At 35.4% G+C, this 27127-nt stretch overlaps 1 protein-coding gene across 2 annotated transcripts in view; it reads right to left on the bottom strand.

Annotated features, from left to right (window-relative positions):
• LOC129225859 (uncharacterized) overlaps positions 1–27127 on the bottom strand; it is a 71132-nt gene that overhangs the window by 10357 nt on the left and 33648 nt on the right. For both annotated transcript variants that reach the window (XM_054863613.1, XM_054868239.1), the window contains exon 2: positions 16709–16862. In XM_054863613.1, coding sequence (XP_054719588.1) covers positions 16709–16862 — 154 coding nt within the window. The remainder of the gene's footprint in view (positions 1–16708; positions 16863–27127) is intronic.

Here is a 27127-nt window from a genome sequence, read left to right as displayed (position 1 = left end):
AGATTTGATTCAACTCTGTTACAGTTACAATGTACTTTTATGACATTTAATTTCCTTTGTGAAGTGTCGAATATGATTCAAAATGTTACTACCCAAATTTGTGGAGAATTCAAGTGCAACATATGCAATAAACAAAATTTCTGTCAGTCGGTAAAATGGAACAAACTTACTCTGAAATCTGCTGGGCCACTTAGCATTAGTCAATTTGCATAGAATGCTAAGAAAAATTTCCGCAAGCAAAAAGTACGGGCCCCCAAAATGAGGCAGAGCTTCCCCTAATTTCAGAGGTTAATCGGGCCCTGTGGGGGGGGGGGGGCTGGTGCCTTTGGTGTTTTTAAGAAATCCCTCTCTCCCCCCCACACACACACATAGCGGCGTCCCGATGGGAAGTGCCCGGAGGTCACTATGACCTCCCAAACATTTTTTGGCGGGAATATTTCACTAATTGACTCGACATATTAGGAAACAATATTGTAACTATAATATTCTTATTTCTATCATTAAATTGTTTTCAATGATTCCCAATTTAATAAATGTTATGTATGTATTTATGTGTGCATACTCGAATTTTATCATTCGGTGAAATTGGGATGTAATTTAGCGTATTCAGAATTCTGCACTACCCGAAAATTTTAGTTCTCCCCCCACCATTTCACATAAATTCAATAATATTTGAAATTCGTTAATAAATATGAATAATGTACGTTCTTGAACCAAATGAGAATCAACATTTTTCAGTTCCATTAATAGCAATGTATTTATTGTTCTTATTTTTTTAACAGCTTTAATAGAATTTGTTTCAAACCATTGGGAAAATGTACCTTAAACATAATTTACACTTACTAAAAGAAAGAATGAAACCTTTTTTTTTAAATAAAAATCAAAGAATTTAAAAAAAATTATTAGGAAAGCAAAAAAAAAAAATACAAAAAACATTGCTAATCTGAAATTGACTAAAAAACGCGACCATTTGTGTATAAGTCTTTAGTATGATGAAGAACACTCTATGAATCGGAACAGAATTTTCACACCACGGGTAAAACTCCCCCCCCCCCTTTTGAGAATTAAGGATTGTTTTATTTTCCTCTCTAGCTCTTTTTGCGAGACTTTTTTTTTAATTTTTATTCATAAAGGAATTTTTCTACTCATATAGTCAATTTTTATACATTTATTTATTTATTTATTTTAAATCGGTCGAAATATCGCCCCACTAGCTGCTGCGCCCTGGCAAGAGACACTCCTGCCATCCCCTTGTTACGCTACATTCGTAAGTGCAAATAATTACAAATCAAAATCAAAACTTACCTTCGGTGTACTGCTATGCATCGTTAATTACTGTTAAACCTCTCCAATCTGTCAACACCATCAAAGTAGAAGTAGGCCCGTCCCCCGTTAATAGATGAACGTGTCACTATTCGTAAACGAAAACCCAACTGGAGATATAAGCAACAGAATCACCTTTTCTCTTCCTGCGATTTTGACGACTGTATAAGTGTGAAAGAACAGATAGCCAAGCCCTTCCGACCTGTTCCAACTCCTTTTGAAATCAAATTACTTACACAGGGGTGCACATGGCACATTCCCCCACCAAGAGAGCGATGGCGCACGCTCCTCAAATACTACGAAATATCCCCTTCCCCCTAGAGAATCCCAAACAAAATAGATTTCTAAAAAATACCCCATCCCCTCCCTCCTAAAACGTTCTACGCCGTTGACCCTCGTGGGCGAAGGTCAAGAAGGACATTGGAGCTTGCAGGACGATGCTGTTATAAAGAACTATATGTGATGCATTTTACTTTGAATTTTTGGACTCTCAATTTTTGCAACATGTAACAACGCAATGTAACAGCAAGTAGCACAACAATTAAGACTTTCTTCAAAAGTAAAAACATGTGATAAATAAATTTCGTTCCCTTTTTGACAACTTTTTTTTTTCTCCGGACAGAATTTTTGAGATGAGCCTATAGGTTTGGGGGGGGGGGGGGGCCATGGCCCCCATGGCCCCCCTCTAGATCCGCCTCTGAGCTGAATTCAGAAAGAGAGCGAAAGACCACGAAAAAGAGGCTCCTAACAATCTTCATCTTATTTATCATTGTGGTTAAATGCTAAAGACGATTGGAGAGTAGATAAGGCATTGTTTATATAATTTGAATGATGTAATACAAATTTGTTGAACTTTATAATTTTTAACATTCTTGGAAAAAAATCTCGCACTATAATAATAGAGATTTAATTTAAAGTTCGGGAGGCTGCTAATATTTCTTTAGAAAATACTAGGGTTATTTTGAGAATAAATTGAACTAAAACGATAAATTTTCGACTTAGTTTCAATATATTTTTTCCACCCACACAATATTTTAAATATGCTTAAATCATCAACGTCAATCAATGTGCCAGAAATCAGCTATTTTTTACGGCTCTAAACTTGAATTTTTCTTTGGTACTTTTGATGCATATTTATAATTACAGTAGAACCTCGTTGATCTTGCCCCCGTTTATCCAGATCTCCGGCTTATCCAGATCAAATTTTTAAAGTTAAAAAATATATTCACTGAAATGAAAATACTTCTAAATTATGATAGCCGGAACGAAACCGTCAATGTACCAAATATTTGTTCTTTATTTTGATTAAATACACAACTAATGGACGTGCAATAAATTATAGTCATCTAATAAACAACATGGCATATTTGGAGTGTCATTCCTACACCACAGCAGCTGAACTATTTAAGTGTTTTCGAGTAACAATCCTATGTAATTTTGTTACAGCGTTTTTTGCTGTTATAAAAGATAAGTCTTCTTATTTACGAATATGTTTTACAAATTACCCGGATTTTCGTTATCCAGATTGCCTTTGGTCCCCGCTAGTTCGGAAAAATGAAGTTGTACTGTAAATGAAAATGACCGGAACGGAAGCGCACTGAAAACATATAATATTTAACATTTTTAAGATATGTGTTTTTTTTTTTTTTTTTTTTTTTTTTTTTTTTTTTTTTTTAAAGGTTAACAGAAAGAGTTTTGATCTCAAGCACATTAGGTTTCTGTTTTTCTATTAACTGTTTGTCAGATGTATACTATATACCAGAGTTGGGGGACGTGCGTCCTTTATAAAAATTAGCTCTTGTAATAATTAATATTTAACTGTACAGATTGCGAAAATTTAAAAAGTGTTGCACAAAAATATTAAGATAGAGTTTAAATAAGATAATATGTCCTTTTGAACTACAGTAAGATGTCAGCTTAAAGTCAGGATAAGCCAAGTATAGTAATATTCAAAATTAATTTGAAGTAAGAAACAAAAACAAACAACCTACTAAATTTTTTATCGGATTTAAAATTATTTCACCCATTATTGCGATATGTTGCTCTTTTGTAGTTGAATATTGTTGTTTTTCTTGCGAATTTCTTCATAGTAGTATATTAAAATACTGAAAAATAAATAATTGAAAATCTTTGTTTTATTGAAGTTATAATTTTTGATTAATTTTTTTAAAGCAATATTGCAACGAGTTGTGAATTACTCTCTTGTGGAAATACAAAAATATTTTTCCTTGAATAACTTTGTATGTAAAACAATAAATAAAATACTTAATGATTTTACCCCCTATCGCTATTTTTAAAAAAGCAATACAGTGATAAAGTTATATAAAAACTTATAATTACGTAAAAGTGGCATTTATAAGGCTTATTATGGCATTATAAGCAGCGGACTCCTTTCTTACTGCCTAATTCAAATATGGCTTCCAGTGGTGAAACGGTTCAAAAATTACACCAAATGGAATATTATTTATCTATTTGTTCTACTGGTTAAGAGCACTCCATCACGGTGTAACGAAAAGTTACATTACAAGACATGTATAAATTGCAAATGCATTTTGTGTAAAATTCGTCCTTGGCTCATATGAGTCAGTGAGAAGCAAAGGGATATAAGTGGACATTTTCAAGTTTTGAGTAAAACGCGTATAGCCTAGGTAGGCTTTCATTGATTTTTTTTTCTAAATCATGCTATACAGCAGCACCTACCAGGGCTACTAGTACTATCTCTTGCCCCAAGACGGAGAAGGGGTTCACCTACTATGTGTACTGGTTATCTCCAACTTTTTAATTTTGCCACTTGCATCCCTTCGCTATTCACTGCCTCAAATGTAACCGTCTCCTCCGTGATTCTGCTCCATTTGCGTTGAAATTTGATAGTTAGAATTAAATTTAAGATTTATTTAAGATCTTAATTTTAGGTTTAAGTTCTTGTTTATTGTATATAGTTAACCATGTGGTGCATTTAGCCCAATATGATATTCTGTCGTGCATATACTGGAGCTTAAACACCTTCTTTTTACTTTGTAGTTTAATTTTTTGGTCTTTTTACCATACTTATTGAATCCTTCACGGCTAATGAGCTCTTGATTAAACCTTTCAACTTTTTCTATTAATTGCTGCTTGTATTTTTCTTTTTCTCATCAGTATTATTCTTAAAAATTGTTTAAAACTTGTTCTTTGGCTTGTACAGTTTATATATTTACTTGGCTTTTTAGTTTTGCTGCGTTGCGCATCTATGGGCTTTTGGTTTAGTCTTTTCAATATTCTTCACTTATATATATATATATATATATATATATATATATATATATATATATATATATATATATATATATATAGGGAGCGTGTATTTTCTCTGTAATGTACTTGAGGGGCCCTGGTGTTGACGTTATGAAGTTTCTCGAGGATTTTTTTTTTTTTTGCTTTGTTTGTTTTGTATGGGGGGGGGGGCACCGAAACGAGGTCTTGCCCCTGTTCGAAAATGACCTAGTTACGTCCCTGGGTATTTGGGGCCTCCCCTGGAAATTGAGAAATTGAAGATTTGGACATGAAATTTCAGATGCTACATAATGCTTTTGGTGAGGAAGGGGGATGGGGATCCGGAGGAGTAGCATTTTGAAGACTGACTTATTTTCAGACGAACTCAAGGACCTATGTACATACCTGGGTGCCTCGGAGCACTGACAAATATGGTGCGCCTCCCAACCCCCTCCCACAAAAAAAATATGAAGGTAAGTGTTGGATATTATTTTGATAGAAAGGAAACTTGAAAATATCGATTTCATACGGAAAAATTGGTTGATTGACGACGTGATGATGACGTCAACAGTTAGTGCAGTGATGCCTGTAATATGCTTTCATTTGATTAAAAAAAAATTGTCAAATGACAAAAAATGTTTGTCCTCTTTAGTTGTAGGGTCTGAACACTAGTCCCTAAATAAAAAAAAAATTTATGACAGGAATTTGGTGCACCCTTTCCTTTAGTGCCCCGGGCCCAGACCCCGAATGCCCTGCCATAAATCTCCCTGGACGAACTAGGAAAAAAAAAAAGAGAAAGGAATAAGGGTGGGGGGGGGGAACTGAATATGCTGTTACTATTGGATATTTTTCATTCAAAGATTTCTTCAAAAGAAATTAAGATTTTCCCCTTACGGTATTATTATTATTATTATTTTTTTTTAACATTAAAATCACTTTGTTTTCCCTATACGTGTTCTTTGCTTCTCTTCAATAATAAAGAATAGTTCTGAAAAACATTCAACTCAGCGTTTTGGGGGAGGGGCACTCTTCAGGTTGCGCCACTGACCTCAAACCAAAATTTCTTTAATAATTGCATAGAAATTTTGCAAAAGGAACCTGTAAAGCTTTTATGACGTTTCTATTTTAACTGATTACATTTCATTGACTTTGAACGAATTAAAATATTATTGTTTACTAGATAATATTAAATATTTCATTATATAATAAAAGGAAAGTATGATTCTTTTGGATTTAAAATTATATTTAAAAATTGTGATTACCGTATCATAGTGTACAAGAAATTGCAATTTTTGGTCAACAATATTACCACATCCCAAGCTAAAGTAACATGACTAAACATATAAATAAAAACGTAATATAATGCTATCTGAAAATAACGGAAAATCTATAAATAATTGGGAATAAATTTTACGAAATAAGAAAATGAACTGAACTCATTAATAGCGATTGTGGAATCAGATAAGGGAAGATATGAATTAACAATATATGTACATAATGATGCCTCTTAAAAAGGAAACATTTTCCTCAAAAAAGTAAAAGGTAATAAATATAAAGTTTAAAGGATTAATTTAATAAATATTCTCACAATGACAAAAGTAGTCTCATTTCTTGACTACCTTCTTACAGTTCGTCAATAACTTTTTCATTGTAAATTACAAGAAGTTTCTGTTGTCTCAAAATGTATTTTTAATAAGTCTTTTCAAAATTCAAGATGGCAAAAACGGACCCTTCAAGAAACTATTCGCCTACAACAATGTATAAAAAATATCCTTGAAATATCCCTACTGGTTCTCAGTAACTATTTGATGAAACTCGAATGAAATTAACACAAGATTTGATGATAATTTGTTTTCTGTATGGTTGGCTCTATATATTATCTGGATTGGGTTTTGAAAACGAAAAATAAAATATTTAAATTATGAGTAACATTTTTAGTATGAGGCAAGAAAATTACAAGCAATCTACCGAAAGACCGTTATTATATCCAGAGACTGCAATTTCGTCCTTGTTATGAATTCATCAGTCTGGAATAGTGAATAACAGAGCAGGAGGAAGATGAAATCTCATTGAAGCTGAGAGCGCCGACGAGACTAAATTATTCAATGAGTAAAAACTAAGCCCCTCACAATTTTTGAAGTTGCCAGGGTGATTTTGAAGAGCAAGATATAAAAAGTGTTTTATAACTTTGTTACTTCAATTAGTTTTTATGTTAGCTAATCTGTGTTTGGGACCACACTACATATTTAAGAAGTTTCTTAAATATGTGGTATACATATTTAAGAAACTCGACCCCTCCCCCCCCCCCAAATGAAATGCTGAAATGCCGCCCCTGGGGCAGGGCACACCACAGAGGGCCTCCTTTACCCTAAAATCAGCCTGACTCCGGGCTTTTAACACAAAAAGACATTTTTGTCGCGATAACATGAAATGAAATAACTGAAAGGGGTATCTAAAAACGCAACAGAGCGCTCAGAAACTGACTATCAATTACAAATACGGGATGTTTGTCTTAATGAAAGAGGTTCTCTCTTATCTGAAAATGTTTTTTCAATGTCTCAAAATATATGTTTAAGTTTAAGTAATTTTAAAATTAACGATCGCAAAAACGGGCCCCTGAAAAACTTCTTTTTAAGAACTGAAAAAAGAAGGAAAGAGGGTGGGGGGAAGTCTCAATATGGCTGCAGGGCGCTTTAAAATGACAGAAGGGCGCAATTGGGCGTTTAAAAATTAACGATTACAGGTACGAGGTGTTTGTCTGCATAAGGAAAAAAAATCTACAGGGCTTTTTAGAAGGCAAAAGGGCGCAACAAGATGTTGCTTTCTGCCAAATAAAGATGAGCCACCTCTAGATACTCGTTAACTGTGTGAATGCAATCGGAGGTACGATAGCAAGAAAACTGATGATTAAAATTGCAATGGAAAATATTGCGGTCCTAATACACTCTTACAGAAACAAAACGATCTGTATAATTTTTATTTAGGAAAAAAAGGAGGCAAAATTTATATTACTATTAAAAATGATAACGTAATATATACAACTGATAATTACTTAAGGAATCACCCAACGTAAAATTTCCCTGCCAGAATTTCGCAGGTGATTCTGGGTATTGAGTAAGCTATCGGCGGTTCCTGGTTCCGAGAATTTATGTTACTCGTCAAGACACCTTAGTCCAAGGCAGTGGGGGACCAGGGATTTTGACCGTCAAATAACCTTTAAAGTCGCCCAGTGACAATGATAGAAAAGAAAGAAACAAGTTTTGAAAAGGAAGGCAAAATAGTTCGAGGTTCCTCAGTGATTAGTCCGGGCCTGCGCACATCCTAAATTTACCAAAATATGAGACTGGTAATGATAAACTTACATGTTATAATGTTATTTATTAACACAAATGGAAAATGGCAGCAGAAAGAAATTCGCAACTCCAGAGCTGGAATACGCTACCTTACGGGTATTAACAATACTTAAGAAAAAGGTAAAACATTCCATTCCACGTGTTTTCTTTGGGGAAATTACAGGTTTCATACAGTTTTTGGTGCAATGTGATTTCAGAAGAATAGAAAAGAAAGCTTCCCACAAACACGATGAAAAATTACGGTCATTCACTAAGCGTCAAAGCAATTTATACGTAAAGACGTGCGTTTGTTTTACCTTTTTCATCCGCCATTACACAGTGGCTGCAGCGACCCCTATAGTTTTCTGGAGTTGCGAATAGAAATCATTGCTTAGAATAAAAGAGAAACGAAGCTAGTTTTTAAAATAAATTTTCAAACGAAAAAATTGCTTTAAAGAGTAGTTTTAGAATTTATATATCAGAATGAAAGAGAAATTAAACTAATTAAAAAAAATATTCGGAACTCCAGCGCTCGAATACGCTACCTTGCGGTGATTTACAAAACTGCAAATGAAACTAAAACATTGCCACGTTGCGTTCCACGTGTGTCTGTTGACGTAAACACAGGCAGTTTGTTCTGAGTATTTATTAATGCAATCGATGTGTCTTAGTTTGCTTTCAGCTACAGAAATTAAGTCGTCCCTTAGTAGTATTCTCGAGCTTCTCAAAATAATGTTAGTTTTCCTTATTTCTTTCAAAAAAGTATTAAATGGTGGAAGCATAAACAAGAAAACTCTGGATTCGCAACTCCAACGAACTGTAGGGGGCACTGAAGTCACTGTCTAATGGCGGAATTGAAAACTAAAACAAACGCACATGGTAACGAAGAAAATGCTAAAAGTGTTGTGATTTTTGTTCGTACGTATGATTTTTTCGCTTTATTCTTTTTAAATTAATTTTCAAAGTCTTGTTTATATTCTGGCCCACGTAGAAAGAAATGAGAATTCAAGAAGCATTACTAAACGTCAAAGATTAATGCAAACTACGTAGTTCGTAGTTCTAAGCAGCTATTTCCATGATGTTGAATTCGATATTTATCAATTCTTGATAAAACTAAATAATAATTGTGGCCTGACAAGAATAACAATTAATGCTAGAAAATTCAATATGACATTACAAATTATTATCGAAAGAAGATGATACTTCTTTGCCTTGCTTGGCTAGCGCTTTTTTTTTTTTCCATTTGTAGCTGAGTTATTTCTCTCGAATTCCCGAATCGGTTCATTTAAAAATTTTCTGTTTCGATTTTTCTAATTTCTGAGTTACGATTTAATTGTGTCATGTTATGCAAATCATCAACAAAATTCTCACGGATATATGGTGGTAGTTTTCTTTTCAGTTGATTGACCATTATTTCTTTTCAGTTGATTGACCATTATTTCTTTTCACTTATCGAATTCTGTAATCTTACTACCATTTTATTCCACTCATGATAAAAATTAAAAATGGTTTAACTAAAAACGCGAAATCTCGCCAAGGCTACTTTGCTCGCACAATACCAAAATTATAACCCTAAACAAATTTGGCGAAACCTTTCAGCTGAGAATAAAAGGAATAAAGTAAATTCTTTCTAGGTTAAACATTTTTCATTTTGTTCTACGATAATAAATCCAAGAAAATATTTTGCATACTGTCCATTCCAACTAAATGCTGCTGTAAAATATGATTAGTTAAATTAATTTAAGATTAAAAAAAACTCATATTCTTACAAATTCATACAAAACAATAAAAAATTTTACCCGGTATAACGTTATCCAATTTCGTTAATCCAGAGTTTTCTTGTTTACGCGTCCACCATTTAATACTTTTTTGAAAGAAATAAGGAAAACTAACATTATTTTGAGAAGCTCGAGAATACTCTTAGGGGACGAATTAATTTCTGTAGCTGAAAGCAAACTAAGACACATCGATTGCGTTAATAACTACTCAGAACAAACTGCCTGTGTTTACGTCAACAGACACACATGGAACTAAAACGTGGCAATGTTTTAGTTCCATCGGCAGTTTTGTAAATCACCGCAAGGTAGCGTATTCGAGCGCTGGAGTTCCGAATTAACAAAATTGGATAACGTTATACCAGGTAAATTTTTTTATTGTTTTGTATGAATTTGTAAGAATATGAGTTTTTTTTAATCTTAAATTAATTTAACTAATCATATTTTACAGCAGCATTTAGTTGGAATGGACAGTATGCAAAATATTTTCTTGAATTTATTATCGTAGAACAAAATGAAAAATGTTTAACCGAGAAAGAATTTACTTTATTCCTTTTATTCTCAGCTGAAAGGTTTCGCCAAAGTTGTTTAGGGTTATGGTGTTGGCATTTTGCGAGCAAAGTAGCCTTGGCGAGATTTCGCGTTTTTAGTTAAACCATTTTTAATTTTTATCATGAGTGGAATAAAATGATAGTAAGATTACGGAATTCGATAAGTAAAAAGAAATAATAGTCAATCAACTGAAAAGAAAACTACCACCATATATAAACTGTGAGTACACATTTTATTTATTTTGTTCTGAGTGAATTTGAATAAATATCAGTTTTTCAATTCGATGAAAAAAAAAAACGAACTTAACAACATTGACTGGACACTTTTCCTTAACCTAATTCCACATAAATGATTTAAATAACCTTTGTTACTACATTATCCTACTGAAATAGACAGTATGCAAATAAATTTTCTTGAAAATATTTATCGCAGAACAGATTGAAAAATCCAGAAAGAACGTTAAGAATTTGAACAATAAAAAATAAAAGTTCGCCAAAAATCTGTTTATAGGGTTATGGTTTTAAAATTGTGTGAAAGAATAATGTATCTTGACAAGATTTCGCATATCAGTTAAATCATTTCCATAACGAATGAATTAAATGCATGATCCAATCATATAGTCATAGAAATAAATTATCTAGTGTTAAACGTTACTCTTGACAGTCTGCCACGTATGTGCACTATGTGACAAAAATGTCAACAAATGCCGGAAATGTCACGAAACTGAACTTAATATGTACTAATGTATAGAAAAAACGGTACAAAATGAAAATGTCGTTCGAAGCGAACCGAAAGTTTATGAATTCCGAATTCAACATCGTGAAAATGGCTGCTTCAAACTGTGCAGTTTTTACTGTGTGTTCTGCATTAATTGTTTACTTTCGTAATACTTTTTGGTTTCTAATCTCTTTCTATGTGGGTCAGAATAACCAAAAGACTTTGAAAAATCTTTTCAAATGAATAAAGCGAAAAAATCATACATACGAACAAAAATCACAACACTTTTAGCATTTTCTTCGTTACCACATGCGTTTGTTTTAGTTTTTAAGTCGGCCATTAGACAGTGACTGCAGTGCCCCCTAAAGTTCGTTGGAGTTGCGAATTAGATGGAAACGTTGTTTTAAGATTTCGACAGCAGCTAAAAAATTCCCTTTTAAAACAACTATTAGAATTTTATTTGCTCACATACAAAATGGCAATAGGAAAGAAATAAAAAATTCCTGAATAACATAATGTTAATTAACGTTTTAATTAATATCTCCGCTAATTAAAGTCGTACAATTACGAGATTGGTCCTATTGTTTTCATTGGAAAATTTCGAATTGATCGGTATCTCGTTCTAGGGCCGCGCCGTCCTTATGTACAAGGTCGTGCGGCGCACGACGGCACCAGAGTCAACGAGGCGCCTAGCTCTACCGATCAAAAATGCTCCAAATGAAGGGGGAGGGGGGACTCTAACCAAAAAAGTAAAATTCAATTCTTCATTATATCTGATGGCAGCGAGGAAATTTTTCTGCTCGTTGAAGCAATTAATCCGTCTCGCTGAGAATCTTAAAGGAAAAAAAATTGACTTGTGTTTGAACATGCTATTCAAAAGAGCAATATTTTACACTGAAAACAAGTGACTTTAATTAATGCATACAGTAGCATTTTCCTTGAATGCTATTTCGGTATGTATATTGTGCACAATGTTGAGCATACGAGGCAAAAGAAATTTGATAAGCCCCATTTTGGTTCTAGCGGTGAAATACCTTGCACTATAATTTGTGCAATTATAGTTTGTGTGATTTTTAATTCCTGGTAAATCCACTGCCTCGTGTTATCATACATAAAAAATACGGTAAGCATATTTGCATATTATTTAGATGAGCGTAATATATTTATATATTGTAGACAAGGATTTAGGTTAACTTTTTAGTTCTGAAAAGTAACGACTTAACCATAATTACTCATTCCCCTCGCCCCTTTATTTCTTTAACCATTTGTGTATTAAATTAAAAAAAAAAAAAACTTTTTCGAGACTATGTATTTGTTTTTGATGTTTTATGTATGCCTTATGTAACGGTTCCGTATTTTAGAATTTTTGATTTTACCGGAAATGTGTGTGTGTGGTTTCAGTTTTAGATTTTAAGGGGGAATATCCTTTACGTCAATTTATAAATCTAATTCTGTGCTACCGTTGTCATGTTTTGACAGGCAGAAAACTTTGAATAATTATTTATCAATATCAATTAGAGATTAGAGATATATTTAGAGCGGAATTAACTTTGATATCTATATTAATAATATAAAGCAGTAAAATTTGTTTGAACGCGGTAATCTCAGGAACTACTGGTTCGAATTAAAAAATTCTTTTTGTGTTGAATAGTCCATTCGTTGAGGAAAGCTATAGGCTGTATAACATTACGCTACGACTAATAGGAGTACAGCAGCAATAAAATGTTATGAAAACGGAAAAATTTATTTCTATACTAATATTATAAAGCTGAAGAGTTTGTTTGAAGGCGCTAACCTCGAGAATTACTGGTACGAATTGAAAAATTATTTTAGTGTTGAATAGTCCATTTATTGAGAAGACTGTAGGATATGTTTTTAAACCAGATTGACCGAAATATTTGTTATTGCAAATTAAATGTTTATTTTATTGTTTAGTTCTATGAATTCCTAATAGATGGTGGGGTAAGTAAACTATTCGAGAGGGCGCTGGTCGACAGTGTCGATAGCTGTGAGGAACCATGTCTATGCTACGCTGTTGTGATCAGCGAACACATTTTTGAATGCGTTTTTTTTCTATGTTCAGGTACATAATTTGTTTCTGCAGGATTTTTCTATTGGGCTTTGTTTTCCTTATTTCTTCAACGTCTGTTTTTGCTCTTGTAGTTGAAGATAGTTAAATATCCAACTAAATAATTTGATTTGTCTTATTAGTCAATTGTGATTGTTCTTTACAACGTTTATAGCATAGTTCATTTGGCGAAACACTTTAAATTGCAGGGGAGGGGGAAACCGCTTCACTCGCTAAGGGCAGGGTTACGGTGGCGTGGTTGCTTGGAGCGTTAAGCGACGACCTATGTAGTTGAAGAATTATTTTGAGTTTTAAAGCTACTGTTAATCTTTTTATGTGTTTTGGCGAATAGTTTTAAATGTCAGAGAGACTTTAGCAGGACTTTTGAAAAGGTGTGTACGCATTTTAGTTGAAGAAAAATGAACGTTTAACACCAGAAGGGGGGAGAATTTTTTTGTTCAACTGACTTCCTTTAACTGTGTTACCACGGGCATCGCCGTGCGGGTACTGCTAGTTCAAAATATTTTCTTTTTCCAAAAACGCATTAGCATATCAAAGGCAGGGTTCGTCAAACCAGGCCCAAGCAAGGAAAAATCCGCCCGTTTTTTTTTTTTGGGGGGGGGGGCAGACATACTTGAATGAAACCCACTATCACCGATATAAAACCATATATCGGTGAAGTGGGTTTTTCACAATTTTCTACATTTTGAAACATTTACTTCGAAAACAAACTAAATATTGATAGATACGAACTCCAGAAATAGACATCTTGCTTTCCGGACAATATATGAAATATTAGAATTTTAAACTGCATAATAGCCGTTCCCGCCCCCCCTTATTTTGAAGTACTTATTAGAATAAAATAAGCAGTACTTATTTCTATCAAATTCCCAGATTTATTTTTTAAATTTTTGGGGTAACGTGTTTTGATTAATTAAAACTGGCCACCTCGTTTTAAACAGCCGCTCAATGCAAGGTTTTCAAGAGAAAAAAGTCGGATTTCGAAAGTTAATTTTGATCGCCCCTCCCTTACATCCGCCCTTACTCGAAATAACCTCGACACATGAAATAAAAACGTACACTACGTTCCAAAATTTAAAGTTTACAGATTGTTTTTCTTTTGTTAAATTAAGTGCCAAACGTATTTTTTTCTATATTACATTTGTCCACAAATCCTCACTCGAGGTGTTCACGATATTTTGCCCGAATGTTACTGCATAAAGGCACTCAAAAGACATTTGCACGACGGCGCTGATCAGACTTGACGCGGGACTGTCTCGTTCGACTATCGGTTCGCAGCGATTCTCGAGAAGATCGATCTTCAGATGGACAGACAGACGAACGCGAACAGATTTTAATTGTATGGATTCCATGTCAAATGACCTAGTGGTCCCCGCTCGACCCTCTCCGTTTTGGATGAAATTTTACAGAGATGAAGATATGCCTTTGAAACTAACCTATGCAAGATTTCAGCTTTGAAGATACAAATCCTGAGGGTCTAGGATCTCCCAAAAATATGAACCAAAATGGCGGATCAGATTTTTGTGACAAATTACGATCTTTAGGCACTATACTTTAGGCTAAGATTGCAAAACATTTTATCATTCTGGAAGAACAAGTGGGCCGGAATGCGCTCACTTTGTCTCAGGATCACCCCCCCCCCTCCTGACTTTAAAAAAAGGGGCGGGGGAGTTGCACATGCAGAAAAAAAAAGCACACAGGTTCGAGGGCGCAAGGGAGCTAAATTTAGCTTAAGACCTCCTCCTCCCATCCCTGAATTACCTATCATATCCCGGGTGCTGTGAATTCAAAGTTAATTATCATAAAATAATAACTGTGGGCTCCTTCAGTAAACTTTTATGGATTGCTTTACACGCTTCGAACGTAGAGACAAAAAACAAGGGCCACAGGTCCGAGGGCAGGAGGATGCACAGTCCAGAGGGTGCTCACTTTTGCTCAGGATGTAATCTCCCCTCCCCCCTCCCGCCTTACCTATAGAATCTCAGATGCTATGATTTCAGTATATTCAATTGTAATAAAGTATTCACTGAGAGCAGCTGCAGACTTTTGTGGATCACTACACACGTTTCAAACGTTAAAAAAAAAAAATTGAATTCTGAAATTTTGAATTCAAATTATGTTTTTCGCAATCACGAACTGAGACAGGACCCTACTCATTGGAGTTATTGTTTCTAGAAACGGCTCCTGTCCCCCCCCAAGCCTGCCTCTCCTCCTGGGCGGTTACGTTGTGTGTGTGCGTAGACCTGTGTATATGCACGTAGGCGTGTGTGAGTGTTTGTGTGTGAAGTCGTATGTGTGTATGTGTGTGAATGTGCGTGTGTGTAGGACTTGGACGCCTCCGACCAGGAGAAGCGGATAGCTCAAAACCGGAGCAGCTGCGCAGCGCCGCCAGCAGAGGACGGTGGGCGGTGGTGCTGCTTGGCTTCTGGTCGAAGTTGAAAAAGGCACGGACACCAAAAACGGTCAAATGAGAACAATAAGCAATCGTGATTGCTCAAAAAATTAATTTGAACTTTGACATCTTGAATTCAAATTATATGTTTTTCGCAATCACGAGTTGCGACAGGGCCCTACTCATTGGGGGCTATTGTTTCTAGAAACAGCTCCTGTCCCCCTAAGACTATACCCCTTCTCCTGGGCGGTTACGTGTGTATAGTTGTGTGTGTGTATGTGTTGGCGCGCGTGCGTGCATGTGTAGGCTTTTGTGTGAGCGTAGACCTGTGTGTATGCACGTATAGACGTGTGTATGTGTGTAAAGGCTTGTGTGTATGTGTGTGTAGGACATGGACGCCATCGACCAGGAGAAACGCATTCCAGGAGGCAGTGCTCGGAGCCGCGCCTGCAGAGGCCGGTGGGCGGTGGTGCTGGTATGCCTGGTCAAAGCTGAAAAAGGAACCACAACATCAAGTACGGTCAAATAAAAGCAATAAGCAATCGTGATTGCTCAAAAAAAAAGAAAAACGAACGCGCACAAGCATAAACAGAAGGGCGCAAGAACAAGAGAGCCGAAAGGCGCTCACCCTGTTTCAGCACCCTCCCCCCTTTTTGACTTACTCCCCCCCCAAGTGAAAAAAAAAGTTACCAAAAAAAGTTGTTCTTGAGGGCGCATATTCGGGAGGGCGCATCGATCCGCGGGCCTAAGGGCCAGTCCGCCCTTGTCTCGGATACTTCAAACAGACAAAAATATTAATAAAAGTGGGTTCCAAAATGGCCTCCAATGGGGGAACCGCACTAAACATGACAATTCGTTTCAGAAGCTGATCCGCCATTTTGGTGCCCCTTTTTTTTTACTGACCCTAGATTCTCAGGATTTGGGTCTTGGAAGCTGAAAATTTGTTTTGTTTAATTTCAAAGGCATGTCTGCACCTCTATAAAATGTTGTTCAAATTGGAAATGGTCAGGTGAAGACGACGAGGTCACTTGACATGGAATTACTCAGTTTTTGACGCACCTTTTGCTACCTGTTTCCTGTCAAAGCCAGCGCGACTCAGCTTAAATAAGAGCGAGCCTTTCATACCTGCTGTGATGTCAATACGCAGAAAAATTTTGGGCCTTTATACTATGACGTAGGTCTGGGACTCGTGGACTCTTTCCCTATAATCTTTAACACGGTAAAATTTTATACAATTCTATTATCATTAGTAAAATTTAATTTCTATCAGTCCAACCTTTGTTCGCTAAACGTCTTGTTTTTGATGAATGACATCATGTCATAGTACACGTACGGTTTCCTCCTGGGTTCGCTGCTTGTTCCTCTGCGACACCTTTCTTCTCTGGAAAAACAGTCTCGTAGGTGCTTCCATTTCCTCTTTAAACCACATACTGCAATAAATAAAATTTAAAATATGTTTTAAACAGTAAGATTTTAAATTTCTCATTTCCTTTCAATGTATGATGGGGGGGGGGGGGGGGTATAGCGATTTTTTTTTTTTTTGTCTCTCTCCTATGTAGAAAAAATGCAACTTAAATGTCATGAAAGAAAAAACTGTGTTATTAAGCTTTGCACACGAGCTTCTGTGTTCCTTGGCTGGATTAAGGGTGCTCTTCACTGAGAGTCTGAAAGATTCGGATCTAATGTTAACCTACGAGGAAAGTTGGAGCTTGTTTTACAAATTCCTGTGAAGTTTTCGGATCAGTTTTTTTTCTGAGTATTTTTCAAGACTATGTCTGTGTATTTTAGTTTTTACTTTTTTGATGTGTCCATTCTCCGATTTTTTAAAATTCGAGAAAAAATGAATTTCTTCGAAAACGAGGTAGTGTTGGACATTTCGCTCTGTAAAACATCTGGAACTCGTGCTATCGAAATTTTAAGAACGCCCTTACACGCAAAATATTTCCAGCTCTTTTTTGAGATCTTGTTTGAAATAATGCGACCATTTTTTAAACAAATATCGGGTTCTAACTATTGAAAAAAATTTCAAAATACATTCCCTTTTTGCATTCGCCCCGCCTCCTATAGTATTTGAGGGGAGAGCACTAATGGGGTGTAAGATTTATTACCCTCTCATTAGTTCCCCTCAATGACCTTCGCTGGACGTTCTCCTCTTTTTTCCTAAGTGCCGATTTACACGATTCCCGCTTTCGGACATGTGACGTCATTTTGAGCTCGAAAACCAGTTTTCGCGCCTCCAAAACCTGCCTGACTTCGTCGGGAATGGGTTGTGGATCGTCCACAACTCCAAGTCAGAAAAGCGAAGTCCGACGTGCAATGATTGGCCATTGATGTCACATGCTTTCGTTTCTATAGTAACAATAAACCTTCTAAAATCAGGGAAAAGGTAGCCATCTTTGTGTCTACGGCAATGATTTTGATAATGTGAATTTCAAAGTGTAACTTCGAAATTGAACAAAGCTAAATCATTCATAATCGCGCGAAACGAATGAGCCTCTTTTTTACGAAGGACGATCATGCACTGGAAAAAAAAAAGCGATTTTAAACATGCTAGGAACTGCGCGTAGCATCTATACGAATTAGCTGGGTAATTCTTATCGGCAGGATCATTTCTGTATATTCTGTCATAAGAATTATCTTGCTGGCAAAAAAAAGATATTAAAATTTTATTCTTGCTCAGGAGGCAATGAGAAGATTTACTAGATTTTCAATGTTACACCTGAAACCTTTTCAAGTAAGTACCATTGTGATTGTTTATCATACAAATACTTTGTGATATTACTTACACCTAGTATGTAATAAAAATAATGACATTGTTTTCATTAGTAGTTAGAAGTGTTTAAACAATGTTTTACGCAATATTGTAATAGCTTCATTTCATAACAAATGAAGAAATCTTTAAATAATTATCAACCAAATGTTGTAAAGTCATTTTTTTTTCATAGCAACTTCCAAGTAGGTACATATTCTCACTTATGGGACCGCTTATAGTGCAATGGATTCTTTTAAATTTACTGTGTTTCATTCTATGGCATAATTGTACGTAACTTATTATGAGACATAATACTATATGTACTAGTTATTGTAAAAAAAATATTCACGACAAATTGTTATGTGCTGAATCAGTTCATGATTTGGCTGGGCTGAAGCTCTGTTCCACTCCTATTTTTAATCAACAATTGTACTAAATATTGAAACAACAACAAATTTTGGCAAAATATTCAGTATTCAGCTGAAGATAAGGATAGAATTTTAACTTAATGTTTGGTATTCAGTGCATCCCTAGTTTTTGGTTTATGCGGTCTTTTAAAAAAATTTTGAGTTTACGGAAAAAAGACACACAGGTATAAATTTTACATTTAATGATAATGATAAAAATAAATACAATGTGTACAAGTTAATTACAACTTTTTTCTTTAATTTCCTGATAAATATTTTCCATGAGCATTCAACAGCAGTTGAAAAGAAAGTTATTATTCATTAGTTGGCTACATAATAAGAATATTAAATGCAAAAATTTTGTTCGATACCTTTTTTTCCAAAGTTACATCAACAATGGAAAAGGATAGGCATTACTTGCGAGCGTCAAACTAGAGTGAAAGGTGGGTGGACGAAAGGAAATCAATCTCAATGCATGTTACGCATGTTCATTTTAAGCTATATTTATCTGATATTTTTCTGTTTATAAACAGGAGGGGGTATCTTCAAGGGGTTTTTTTTCCTTACCATCATTGAATAAAAAATGACCATAAACATATTTCATCTGACTAAAATTTCAATGTTTAAAATAGTTTCCTCTCACATCCTTCACAATTAAACCTCTGGTTTTGCTAATCAACTTTAGGTGAGGGTAAAATATTTATCTTCGTGTTTGTTGCTTCTATATTCAATTCCTTTTGTGCTTGCAAGTAGCGAGAGTCAAAAAAAAAAAAAAAAAAAAATAAATAAATAATAATAATTTAAATTTTGACATCTGGAATTCAAATTATGTTTTTCGCAATCACGAGTGTGTATGTAGGGGTGTGTGTTTGTGTCCAGGCATGAATGTGGGTATGTGTATGTATGTATGCGTGTGTGTATATGTCTGTGTGCAGGCATGAATATGGGTGTGTGTGTGTGGTGTCTGTGTGCAGGCATGAGTGTTTGTGTGTGCGTAGTTGTGTATGTATGTGCGTGTGTGTAGGATATTGATGCAACCTGGAGACGGTTTTCGCTAGGGGAGCAGCATTGTGAAGAGCCGGTTGACGGTGATGCTGCAGAGGGTGCTGGTGGGAAAATAAAATAATAGGACATCAAAACAGTCAAATGAAAGCAATAAGCAATCATGATTGCTCAAAAAAAACCGTAAAGATACACTTCTGAACATTTCTATGGTGCAGACTGCGTCATGACCCCCCAGTAACTTCCCATCCATAGTCACTTCTTTGACCACCAGACAAGGCGATTGGTAAAACTAGCATTTGTAAAAACCACCAACTGGATTTTTTCAGGTAACTTTTAAATTTTGGTTTCTTTCAAAACTTAAACTGATTATTTTTCAATTAAATCATGGAAAAAGTTAAATAAACAATAAAAGTAAAATCTATATATTTAAACAAAATATGATGTATGTTAGTGATTGTGTGTGCTATGTCCTTTATACAAATCCACAATTAGGGCCAGATTTTTGCCGAATTTGTCACAAAGGTCCTTTGATACTTGAGAATTTACATGAGGAGTTTCACCCCACGGTGCACAACCATGGGAGTGGGGGGGGGGGTCTTTACACAAATACAGTTTATCAAATCTTGTGCAGAGGCAGTGGCGTAGCTACATTTTCTGCCGCCCGGGGCAATTCCTCAATTTGCCGCCCTTTGGATGAGAAACAGTCAAAAGTATTTAAAGGAAAAATAAGAACTTAATTACGAAGAGAAATAAAGAATATGCTCTATTCAGAAAAAATTTCTAAATTAGCCCTAAGAATGCATTTTAACCTTTTGGTGACACCAGGCAGGAGCTTAGAGGCCGGCGCTCTGCACAGGAAATTTTCCTAATTTAAAGATCTAGGTATGCAATTTTATGGTTTCTTTGGTCTTGTCAAAGGGGGTAATGACATCCTTTTGGATCCGTGCTGGGGTGCCTGCCTTAATTTTGAAAAACTCGGAAATTGCCGCTTTCCTAGATCCAATACTGCTATAATACAGAATTTGGATGGTTTTCTTTTTCACTGATACAGGTTGATAAGATTAAAGAGCCCTATAAGTTCGATTAACCATACTGATTCATGAGAAGGAAAAGTTGTGTATCGAAAATCATTACTTTCCATGTGAATGTGAAAGGTTTACTTAGACATCAATTCACTAATTAAAAACCTTCTGCTTAAATGAATGTCTCAGTTAGAAACTCGCTGTTTATACGAATTTTACTGATATAAAGCAGTAAGATTATCGCAGTTATTATTTGAGTTGTGAGTAAGTACTTTTATAAGAAAAACATAAAATTAATTCTGGCCTGAATAAAAGTTTTGTAATAAGTGACCAATTAAAGCAATTTCTGAAACAGATAATGCTACCCCAAAGATGAGCAATTAATTAATTGCCCACCATTTCAGACCTCTCTTTTCTTACTCTTGTTGTAACTTTCCTCAAAAAATAGTTTTTTTTTTTTTTAATAAGGTAGTTTTAGAGTAACTTTCTTAAAATCAAGTGCTAGTTTCATATTATAACGAAAAGTTTTTTTTTTGCCTCCAGTAATTGATCAGAAGCATGATTTCCCTATTGGCAAATGTTGAACTTTTTTCACATCAAGAGCATGAAATTGCCACCCCCCAGCAAAATGCTGCCCGGGGCGGACCAACCCCTCTGTCCCACTTTAGTTACGCCACTGTGCAGAGGTCGTGCAATGCTTAGGAATACACATAGGAGGGTATTCGTCTACCTATAGGGAGAACGCCCCATAAGGAGTTTTCCTTATACAGCTCCATAACTTACAACAGATCTTTGCAAAATTTGGCGTCTTTTTGCGATTTTTAATTTGTGGTAATTCCTCTGCTTCATGTTATCATACATAAAAAATAGTTTGCTCATTTGTATATTATTTAGATGTGCGTAACATTTACTGTCTGGCCACGGATTGTATGGAAAGACAAACATCCGTTTTACAGCCGGAAATGGACGAATCTATTATTTTTTATCGATGCCAGCTTTTGCAGAAGCAGAATCTCATTCAAATGAGTGGAATACGGGCATCAAATTTTTACTTTTCCCCCTTATTCACATAGATTCGTCTCATCTGGACCTATAAAAATTCCATGCAATCCGTGGTTGGACAGTATGTACTTCGGACAATAATTTAGGTTAACTTTTTAGTTCCGAAAAGTAATGACTTGACCATAATTATTCAATTCCCCTCCCCCTGCCTTTATTTCTTTTACTATTTGTGTATTAAAAAAAACTTTGGAAGGACTACATATTTGTTTTAGATATTAAATTCAATGCCTCTTGTAACAGTTCCGTATTCTTGTAACGGCTGCATATTAGCCATTTCCCATTTTTCAAAAAAGTACTTATCAGACTAAAGTAAGCAATAATTATTTCAATCAAATTCCAAGATGATTTTTACTTTCTTCTATATCTAATATATAGAAGAAAGTATTGGATTCGTGCAAATTTTCGAATTTCGAATTTTGACGGATTCGAACGTTTTGAGGTGTGCTGAGTCCATTTCGACCATTTTTGGAAAATGTCTGTCTGTCTGTGTGTGTGTGTGTATGTATGTGTGTATGTATGTATGTGTGTGTGTATGTATGTGTGTCACGTCTGTGTGTGACCAGTTTTTTGTGGCCGCTCTACAACAAAAACTACCGCATGAAATCGAACGAAATTTAGTACACATATGTGCCCCTATGTGAACTTGTGCCCATTAGTTTTTGGCGCGAATTCCTCCAAGGGGGGTGGAGCAATGGGACGTTTTTCGAGTTACGCGTGCTTGCTATTCCTCAGGAAGTTACTGGCGGAATCAAACAAAATTTGGTCCATATGTTGGTATTAACAGGAACAGGTGCTGATTCAATTTTAGTGTCAATAACTCAAACGGGGGTTGAGCTATAGAACGTTTTTTGTCGTCAATTGTGACTGCTGTATCTCAAGAAATAATGAACGGAATGAAAGAAAAATTTATCGGCAAGTAGCCCTTAGTGGGTATAAGAACTGATTTTATTTTTCTGTCAACAGCTAAAAAGGGGGCAGCGCAATCACCCGTTCTTTTTTTCCATTTTGAGTGCCCTATCTCAAGAAGTAATGCTACGTTCTGGTTGAAATTTGGAATATATGTGAATCCATATGTAAACAGGCTTTGGTTCTATTTTGACGCCGATCGCTCCAAGAGGTGTTGATTTTTTTTTTTTGCGAATAAAAATATTTTTATTAATGCAACAATAAGAAAGATAAATCGCAATAGATTGTCGTCTGCGTATTTCTCGTGATTTTAATTGTATGGAAATGATAGGAAATATTATCTCAATGATTTAAAATTTTTAACTGTTGCCATCTTATGTTTGTTAATAAATAAAATATTTGTAATTAATTCAAGTAAGGCTTTTAAAGTAACTTTCAATTTTCGCTCTTTGTTTTGTTTTTACAATAATTCAGACATTGGGATGGTCATCAAGTTTTTGCATGTGTAATTTTGTTTCTGTTAGGAATATTGCTTCCTCGTCAAGCATGGGGAGGGATCAGAAAAAGGAAAAATATAGAAGAAAGTTTCGTGATGGCCACAACATACTAGTTTTTAATTGTTGGGGGAAAATGCTTTGATTAACTGAAAATGGCCATCTTTTTTTTAACAACAGCTCAATGCAAGGTTTCCAAGAGAAAAAGCCGTAATTCAAAAGTCAATTCTGATCACCCCTCCCTTACATCCACCCTTACTCGAAACAACTTCGAGATGAAGAGATAACTAACTCCTGCTCAAAGGTAAAAACGTACCCTGTGTTCCAAAATGAAATATATATACATTGCTTTCCTTTTGATACATCAAATAAATGCCAAACGTATTTTTTCAATACTGGATTTGTCTATAAATCCTCACCCCAGGAGTTAACTAGAATTTTCTCGAACATTAATGCATAAAGGCGCTCAAAAGACATTTGCACGATGGCGCCGATCAGGCTTGGTGCGGGCCTGCATACACATAGATTTGCACATGTGTTAAATGTAGCCCCCCCCCCCCCGAAAAAATATTTCAACACCACTGTTAGTATTATTCCACAATAACATGCAAAGCAGTTCTAAAAAAATATACATTTTGATACATCACTACAAGCATTTTATTATACAGTGAAACCTCTCCGAGAAGCCACCCCTTCGTTCAGTGAAAATGTGGACACAGAAGGGGTGGCCATACTTAAGAGTTTTCATTATTGAATTAGAGCTGTACTATGAATTATGTAATTCAACACTTTTTAATGATGTTTCAAGAAAATAAAGAGGTCAACATACACAGGTTTCACTGTATCACTAAATGAAAAAATGCTCCTCACCGAGTTCTGAAAATGTAATAGCAATAACACAGCAAAAATTATCAACTGTTGTTTTCCAAGCGGCTATCAGAAAGAAAAACTTTTGCTGACTGCACTGAGAACAGTGGTGTTCCCATAGTGTATATTCCATGTATGCCGTATATTCTCAAATATTTTTTAGACATATAGCATATACCTTCAAGTTTCAAAAATTTCCATATGAAGACATAGTACGTATATTTAGTGTTCACTCTAGAAAAAAAAAGGGCAGGGTGCTAGCCTTTGAAAGGGGCACTTTTTAAAAAAAGGGCACTATTTTAACACGGTGTCAGCCCCCCCCCCCACCCCAAAGGCCAATGATGCACCACTCAAAAAGTACTGAGCACCCCTCCCCCCCCAAAAAAAAATTACGAGGAGACATAACACTTAAAACACTTAGCAAAATTTCAAACAGTCTAGTCTGCACCATGACCCCCCCCCCCCCCCTTGATCGCCATCACCACTAACTTTAGTATTAAAAATGATTTCATCCAGAAAACGCACTTGTCTTCAGAATAGAGTTAACTCACCCCCCCCCCCACCACACACACACACACACACACACACACACACACAAAAATGCCAACTAAGCTAAGCACGTTTTCCACACTCCATAGGAACATTTAGTTAACGCTGAAACTTGGCTTTGTGTGTTTTTCAACACTTTTCAAGCCATAATTTTAACTACCCATAAGAGTAAAAAAAAAATTCTAGGCATTTCAAAACCCTTTGAATTTTAATTTAAGAACAATATTTAATTACTGATCTCCCCTTCCTACCAAAGAAACTGCTTAGTAATGTGCATTGTGCCATTAAGTATTTTAGTAGACATCAAAATTGTGATGCGTGTAAATTCTCCTTCTTGAAATATATTACACTTCAAATAGAATAATTATCTTAAAATGCTGTGTGCAGTGCTTCAAGAATGCAGTGGTAGCAAGTTGCAAAACTAAAAATACTTTATTTGAGCTCTATTTCTTAGTCTTGGAGTTCAAATTCATAACACAAATGTGTTGGCAGATATATGCGCTCCTAAATGCAATGCATAAGCAGCTTGGGCCAAGCTAAGATTTTTATCTCAGACAATTTTTGTGAAAATTTAATATTTCGCCATTTTAATTTTGTGATTTTTTTTTAAAAATCAATTGTATAATATTTATAAAAGAAAAAGAAACAGTGCAAGATTATTTTAATTAGAAAAAAGCACAAGTATGTCAAAAGTATGCTTTTTATTATGTCAATAAGTGTTTTAAATAATCTGCTATATGAATCACACACATATACAAAGATAATAAAAATATTTAGCAAAAAGGAAAGAATTGATGAAAGCTCTCTCAATGCGATGTTTCCATTTCAAACGGTTTTTTTTTTTGGGGGGGGGGATTAAAAATCCAAGATATTAAAAAAATACTCTTGCATTTTAGCCTAGTAAGCTTTGTACTATGTTCTTCTTAGGAAACAATCAGAAAGTTAACTTTCCAGAAACAGATGTGAAAAGATTACTACACAATCACTAGCAATGCGCTAAAATGAGCTAAGCCTAATTTCCACGTGCAGACGAAAAACGGACACAAAGGGCTAAAATGTTAGGAAATGTACTATTCCCTCTCTCATTGTTGATTCTCAGAAGATCAAGGATGGGTAGGAATGAAGCAAAGATCTCTCCCTTCCCAGAAGACCCCATTCCTTCCCACAACCTTACAAAAACAAGCCCTCAGTAGAAGGGAAGAACATGCCTTTGTTTCCTACTGATAAGCCTCTTTGAATTCTGAGAATCTCATCCCTTCTTCCCCTAGGTATTTGCTTCCCCTTTTGTTTATGGGGCCGTTTTCAAGGTGAAATTCTGGGAACAAGGATAAGACATTTGGCGTTTTTGCAGACGATCGCTGGACAAATAAAATTGCCCCGATATCGCGGCAGGTCGAAACGATGGTTGAGGCATTTTTTAAAAACAAAAGGTGCAATTTCTTATTTTTGAAAAGGGCAGGGCGCATTTCGCGATATAAAAGAAGGGCAGGGCGCATTCTGCTGATATGGAAAAGGGCAGGGCGCTGCGCCCTTCAAAAACGGCCTAGCGGGAACACTACGTATATTGTTGCCTCAGAGCAACACTAAGACATCTAATCCCCGAAATAACACTAAGATATCCTACTGTTGCTCTGAGGCAACGATTTGATCTCATACAAATATTGTGCGTAGTGGATTACTGGGAGTATACCCTCAGAAAATAGATGGGAACATCACTGTATAAGAATAATTTGCACAAGCCAAAAATCTCATTTTTGAAATTGATTAAAATAAGCAAATAAATAAATATATGTTTCAGTATTCTAAAAATTATTTTTTTTTATGAAATCCTTGTGCAATTTCATTTTTTCATGCATACAGCAGCAGCATGATGTGATGAGATCCTAGAACATAGACCATTCTATTTTTTAAATTAATCTTTGAATTTCAGGGGGGGGGGGGGGCGGGAGGGAATGCTTGTTCGATGAACCCAGAATTATCTTCTATTTATTTTTTTAGCCTGGCTTAATTGTGCACATGTTATGTATTGAATATGCACACAGATTTAAAAAAAAAAAAAAAAAAACAGCGGTAAACCATTACCGCGAAACACGGGAAAGCACTGTTTGGCAAATTTAGAATTTTTTACTTCTATTTTTAGCGCGGCTCACACACAAAAAAAGATTTAAAAATAAATCAGCGCTATCCAAGACATGTTTTCTAAAAAATAAACCTTCAACATTTACAGAAAACACTTCAATTCTTTAACAATTAAAAAAAAAATAGTAGGAAATAAGAGAAGATTCAACGGAAACAAATATAAACAAACAGGAGCAGACGCCCTGTCAAAACACCGAACCGGTTACGAAATTTGCTTACGCTTCCCGCTTTCCGCCTTCGTGTAAATGAGCAACGATTTTCCTCTGACTTGTGACGTCACATGTCTGCCGTCCGATGTCCGAAAGCGGGAATCGTGTAAAAGGGGTCAGGCTTTCTTGAAGAATCAAGTGCTTTTGAAAATGATTTCATGTAGATGCGTGCTATTAGCTGTTAAATTAGCAACATCTGCTTTTTTTTTTCCAAATTTGTGGTCTGAAAAGAAATAGATTGGAAAGGGATATTTCTGAGTCAAATTGTTTATTAACAATATAA

Source organism: Uloborus diversus, chromosome 1 (genome assembly GCF_026930045.1).
Source record: "Uloborus diversus isolate 005 chromosome 1, Udiv.v.3.1, whole genome shotgun sequence".
Classification (NCBI taxonomy): Eukaryota; Metazoa; Arthropoda; class Arachnida; order Araneae; family Uloboridae; genus Uloborus; species Uloborus diversus.
This window is presented reverse-complemented; position numbering and strand designations above follow the sequence as displayed.